We start from the raw sequence: 6400 nt of genomic DNA, 5'->3' as shown, positions 1-6400 counted from the left end.
CGTATAAGAGGAAGCCAGCAAGCTGACCAGCGCACTGAGTGACAATGGCAGATTTGAATCATTTCCGCCTTAAACCACAGAGCGAGAAGAAGAAGATTGGCTGCACAAGTTTTGTATGATGCATTTTGAATCAGTGTACTGTTCTCCTGTGCTGGGAGAGTATGTAGCAGGAATGAGATGTGCTTAAAATGCATCTGGACACTGAAAGTTGAGGTGTAAAAAAAATGAATGGCAGTTGAAGTGTGTGTGTGTACGTATGTGTGTATGTGTTTTTTCATGAAATGTACTTATTTGATACAAAATAATCTGAAAAAGGGGAGTCAAACTCCAGTCCTGGAGGGTCACAGTGTCTGCAGGTTTAACTCCAGTCCTAGAGGGCCGCAGTGTCTGCAGGTTTAACTCCAGTCCTGGAGGGCCGCAGAGTCTTCAGGTTTAACTCCAGTCCTGGAGGGCCGCAGTGTCTGCAGGTTTAACTCCAGTCCTGGAGGGCCGCAGTGACTACAGGTTTAAGTCCAGTGCTGGAGGGCCACTGTGTCTGCAGATTTAACTCCAGTCCTGGAGAGCCGCAGTGTCTGCAGATTTAACTCCAGTCCTGGAGGGCCGCAGTGTCTGCAGGTTTAACTCCAGTCCATGTCTACACTATCATCATTTCCCAAGAGAGAAAAAAAAAACAACAGGCATACACATAAACTCAAAAGTATATGATAACTAATGTTCCGTTCTTCACAAACTGATGGTCACTACATAGTGGACTCATTTTACAAAAGGTAGAAAGCTTCCCAGCTATTGAAATGACAAATTCTTTCTGACTAGTTATCATCTACAATGACAGTGTTCTGTATGAGTCCACTGAGGCCCAAGCACTCATGGTAATTATGTGTACTACAGTTCAGGTAAAATCTGTGCCTTAAACAGCCCAGGTGCTTCAGGTCCAGGACTGAAACTCATACCAAGCTCTGCTGTCCACAGACTAGCCTCTCCTCATTACATGCCAGCAGATATATACCTGGCTGTAACAGCAATATACACTCACCAAGCACTTTATTCGGAACATTTTTACTTTATTACACCTACTTATTCATGGGATTATCAACCAATTGTGTAGCAGCAGTGCAATGCATACAATCATGTAGATACGGGTCAGGAGCTTTAGTTAATGTTCACAAAATAAAGCGTGATCTAAGTGACTTTGACCGTAGAATGATTATTGGTGGCAGACAGGGTGAGTTTCAGGTTTGAGTGTCTCAGAGATTGCTGATCTCCAGAGATTTTCATGCACACTTGTCTCTCGAGTTTGCAAAGAATGGTAAAATTGTCACTCTCAGAAATAAAGGTACAAAAAGTACCTAAAAAAGGTACAAATGCTTGTCGCTGGGATGGTACCTTATATGTACACACAATTGCCAGCAATATGTAATTAATGTGTACCTTTTTTCTACCTGATTCATACAACAAATATCCACATGAAACTACAATTACGATGCTAGAGGAGAGGTCTTTCCTGGTGTTTCCTTCCTTCCTGTAACTTACTTGCGTTTTAAAACATGACCTGCAATTCTGTACAGTAAAAATGTTTTTAAATTGTGCCATCTCTCGGACATACATTGTATTACCGTGCACGTTCATGCGCATGCTCGCACTTTGTTTACGTTTCGTTATATTTTAAAGATATCACAAAAATCGATTTTTACAACGTTTAACATTGTATTTGTGAAGATTGCCGTCACCTGAATTCAGTAAATATCTTAAACCGCGATTAGGTATAATTTAGGATGTTGAACTTTGACACGGAAACCCATACGCGGAAATCGTTAAGCAGCTCAAATTACGTTCTCTCTATCTGAATCTCGAGCGGACTTGACGTTTCGTGTCTTTTACAGACTTAAAGTATGTATAATTTAGTAAATATCCATAATGTGTGCAAGTAAATTGCAAATGTGTGTACGCACTAATATTGTACAATCACTTAGCTTAAATATAAATGTTGATATTTAACATTATCGAAATTATTTCGATACTTTGTTTCGAGTTTCATAATCGCTAACTAGCTAACAGCTAGCTAGTCAGTCGCACGTGTTCCAACTAACTTAGTCTAATGCTAGTTTAGTTTTAACTAAAGCTTTGTATTTGCATTGTCAAATGCTTATTAGGTAACAAACAATATCTAGTAGTTAGATACCAACGAAAACAGCACTTCTAGTGCTTATATCTGTATCATGCCCAAATATGTGCCGAATGTCGTGTGGGGGCGTAATGTTAGCTAGCTGGCTATCGCTAACAACTTGGTTTACCCGTACGATGGCTGCGTAGGCTGAGCGCCTGAGGGTGGCTATGCTTTTCAATCTGTCGTATGAAGTTGCCACATTCTTTGCCTTGTCCGTGATGTGCCTTCCGCTAATTCACGTTACAGCTAGTAACGTTCAATACTGTTTCAATCATGCCAGTTAGTGGCTTCTATACCAAAATGACTAGCTAATTGGCTGGCTGGTGAAATATGACGCGCAATTAATTAACCTTAGGTAACGTTAGCAGGAGTATTTAACGTTATATGTTGAGTCTTGATTTATAACGTCAGGTAGATATTTGACGTTAGTAACGTTAGTTCTACTCAACACGCTCGGTAATTCAGACTTGCGTTTATTTATTTTGGGAGAATAGAGACCGCGCAAGTGAACTTGAAGCCATGAAAAAAAAAAAAAAAAAACTTTGCCAGCTAGCGATTGACCGTTTTTTGCAACAACTTTTCTGTGTTCCTACTCATAGAATGCGTTACGTGGCCGCTTACCTCCTGGCTGTACTCGGCGGGAACGCCAGCCCCACCGCCAAGGATATCAAGACCATCCTTGGGAGTGTGGGGATAGAGGCCGATGACGAGCGTCTGACCAAGGTGAGGCACCCTTTTTTGTTACTTAAAAATAGTCACCCGAGTGATTTGGTAAATTAGGTAAATGAGTTGACACCTCTGTAGCTTACATTTATTTAGGTTGTAGTGCTGTGAATGTGGTCTTACGTTGTGGAGAGGCACTGTTTTGAGTTCATGAAAATGCAGTTGAACATTGGCTTATTTTAACACTAATATCAAGTCATTTGGAAGCAACGCAGCTGGAGATTTGCCTATAACTTTGTTCTTTGACTCAACAGGTCATCAGTGAACTGAATGGAAAAGACGTAAATGAAGTCATGAATGCAGGTGAGTCACCTTAAATTCCCTGTCGTAAGCTTTTTGTTTACGTTTGTGCATCTTCGCCGTTGCTGATTCTCCGCATTCCTCCTTTAAACTCTTCTATTGTGCTACTTCCAGTATTGCTACAGGCTTGCTCTGCTGCTGCTCTCCTAAACAATGTTCCACATTCACCACGTTGTCATGGAATTCTCAGACGAAGTGCAAACTATTTATTTGTGTGTTTTGTGTAGGCCTCTCGAAGTTGGCCTCCGTGCCAGCAGGTGGCGGTGTGGCTGCACCTGCAGCTGCTGCAGGGGCCGCTCCAGCGTCCGTGGACGCTCCTGCCGGTAAGCAATGACCCCGGGAATGTGGGATGGGCTGTGGGTGGGTGGGGGCGGGGGTGGTGAGTCCCAATACTCCAGTGTTTCTTCCTTCCTTGTCTCTGATGTGGGGGGTGGGGGGAGGGGGAGGGAGGAGATGTGTGGAGGAAAGGGGGGAAGCATTCTTCAAGTGTTGGGATGCTCTCCTAGAATCTGAGATGATGCCACGAGATTTGATCTCACTGAAGGGTGATTACAGTGAGATAAAGACAGGCATGAATTCAGTCATTGACTCAAGAAATAATAGTAGTTTGAGTGGGTGAATATTCAGTTTGTTAGTACACAAGTTTATCCTCCTCCTGACAAATCTGATAAATCACCAGCATGCACACTTTACTTGCTCTTGTGCAATTGCCTGAAAAGAGGCCAAAAACAGCCCTGGAGTGATGTTTCCGTCTTTTCCCCTCTGAACAGCGGAAGAGAAGAAGGAAGAGAAGAAAGAGGAATCTGAAGAATCAGACGAAGACATGGGCTTTGGCCTCTTTGACTAATTTTTCTTTACAAGTTTAAAAAAAGGAATAAAAACTGAAAAACGAATCTTGAGAAATGTGTTCTCATTCCTTTTGAACTATGTGCAATATTTTGTTGCTTTTCCTACCATTAGAGTGTACCTACTGCTTAGTTTGCCTAAAAGATAAATGGTATCTAGCATCATATAAACCCCCCTCCTCCCAGTGTTTCTGACTCCACTACATGTCCTGGTAAGCTATTCCACACAGTGACCGCTCTATGTCAAAAAGTACTTCCTTATGTCTGCGGGATGTATCCTAATTTCCATTTATAGCCCCCTGTCCTGCTAACAGAACGCACCATGAAGAATTGCCTGTAGTTGGCTTTGTTAATCCCTGTAAAAGCCTCAATTAAATCACCCCTAATTCGCATTTTACAAAACCTGGAAGAGATGAAGCATTTTTAAGGTACAATAGGTGAGATTTTTGTGTTAAAACATTGTTACAAGACCATTGTAAATCCCTTCCTGTCATTGAAAAAGGCTCACTGACAAGTTGACTCAGCCTCTGCCTGTGTTTATAGTCCTTAAATTCAGGCTTCAATATATACCATTGACGGTCTGACACTACCAAAATGTTGTATAGCTGTACAATAATTCAAGCTCATTGGTTGAAAATTGGTTCTAATTGCCACAGCCAATGGTGTTTCAACATCAGCGCGTTTACAGAGAAGGGGGAGGGATAAACTGTTGTGGTTTGAGTGTGTTTGTTGCTGCTATTCCTCGACCGTTAGTCGTCTGAAATTACCTGTTGTACCTTCCATATATGTTTCCATGGGATTCCTCCAGACAAAACATGCAGCCCAGGGACTACAGAATAAAATTAGCCTTCCTGAGAGAAATGTTTTTCATGTGCATTAACCGTGTCTAAACTAAGAACGGTGTGAGAGCGCCATAGACGTTGTATACAAATAGGAGAGTGCACGGCTGTATAAACTCGGCCAATCTCACGTCCTGTTACTGCCACCGCCCGAAACGGCAAAGCGGCTGCCCATTGGCTTAAAGAGGACAAAGCCAGGCTCTCCCCATTCATTTAGGAAGCTAAATGTGAGATAATCATCCCTAAGCATAACCCGCCCCTTGCGCTGCGGTTGAGCTGGTCATTACAAGGCAGTAAATGTTTCTGTGACAGGAGTATTGCTGAACAGACTCATAAACTGACTTCAGGGCCTAAGGTCATAAAACCATAAACTTACTAGAACTCTGGGAAGCTCTCTTTATACAGCCCTCAGTGTACAGGCAGAATATTTTCAGGACTTTGAAATCAGCGACTATAAAACACTGTAGATGTTACAAGTGCAGAGTGCACTCGCTCTCTTCACCTCATGCGCATATGATGAGTTGGTGACCAGTGAGGCGGATTCATTGAATTGTCACATATTACAGAACTTTAATGTAAAGTAGCCCTTTTGCTTAACCAGTGTGAGAAAGGGGAGCTGGAGAGGGAGACGAAGGGCAGGGAGAGAGGTGCAGTGGAGGAGGCACCTGAGGAATGCTACCATGGCCGGGAGGCCTGTGTGCCCAGGAAGAGGCCCTTTACCCCTGCCTGGTATGCAGACTACGCCTCAGCCCCAGGGTTGCACAGAGCTGCAGAGTGCATGCACATAGCTGCAGAGTGCATACACAGCACTTTCTCCCTCCCTTTACCTGTCCCTGCAGTTACACTGATCACCTCACAGGGGCGACGTTGCCACTCAAGTGCCTGTTCACTCCTGTTGCAAACAAGCACAGAATTTAAAACTTTATTTTGGTGAATTCAAATCTTAGTAGTAAAAAGAAACTTTATGCATAATATATTACAATAATGGTCAGCTACTAACCGGCAAGGAAGAAATCACTGAGAGCTAAAAATTTGATATCAAGATTCATGACAATTTAGGATCTCGCACAGGTTGTTATATAGACGATTCCCTCTGGACCAGATAGACTGTGTTCTGCTAATATGTACATTCTGTCCCGTTGGCCTGAAGATGTTTTATCGGTTGTTTCAGTGTTGCTGTGCAACCGTGTTGCTCAGTTTGGGCCAGTGGGATTGCTCAGTGCTTCGCTCCCAGGGTGCCTGAGCTCCTACCTGCTCCTGCCATAGACACTGCCACCCTCCGCCATTTTGTTCTTCCTCTAAGTACCGTAAGGACGAAGTATTAGGAGACTGCAAGAGGTAGACAGTCCAGGGGTCAAAAAGCGCAGGCCCTATGTTTCTTCCACCCATGAACTCAGCCAGCTGATTTCATTAATTAGCTCGACCTCCTGGCTGAAGGATTGTGCTAATCCAACCCTGGCGATTGGAACAAAATCCTGCGGAGGACTTTTTAGTGCATGGGTTGTCCTCCTCCTTGTGAGTGTGTATGG

General features: G+C 43.3%; 1 protein-coding gene across 1 annotated transcript; it reads left to right on the top strand.

Moving 5' to 3' along the window:
• The first annotated feature begins 1731 nt into the window (after positions 1 to 1731).
• Positions 1732 to 4080, top strand: rplp2 (ribosomal protein, large P2). Its single transcript, XM_061220161.1, has 5 exons — positions 1732 to 1887; positions 2764 to 2887; positions 3142 to 3190; positions 3415 to 3510; positions 3958 to 4080. The coding sequence occupies exons 2-5, from the start codon at positions 2765 to 2767 to the stop codon at positions 4032 to 4034; spliced, it is 345 nt and encodes a 114-aa protein (XP_061076145.1). The 5' UTR covers positions 1732 to 1887; position 2764; the 3' UTR covers positions 4035 to 4080.
• Positions 4081 to 6400: the final 2320 nt, after the last annotated feature.

This window comes from Conger conger, chromosome 14 (genome assembly GCF_963514075.1).
Source record: "Conger conger chromosome 14, fConCon1.1, whole genome shotgun sequence".
Classification (NCBI taxonomy): Eukaryota; Metazoa; Chordata; class Actinopteri; order Anguilliformes; family Congridae; genus Conger; species Conger conger.
The sequence above is the reverse complement of the archived record's forward strand: the minus strand, read 5'-3'. Positions and strand labels throughout refer to the sequence as shown.

Coding starts and splice junctions, on each gene's coding strand:
- rplp2 (XM_061220161.1), top strand. CDS start 2,765: ATGCGTTACGTGGCCGCTTACCTCCTGGCTGTACTCGGCGGGAACGCC. Junction 2,888..3,141: donor ATGACGAGCGTCTGACCAAG/GTGAGGCACCCT, acceptor TTGACTCAACAG/GTCATCAGTGAACTGAATGG. Junction 3,511..3,957: donor GTCCGTGGACGCTCCTGCCG/GTAAGCAATGAC, acceptor CCCTCTGAACAG/CGGAAGAGAAGAAGGAAGAG.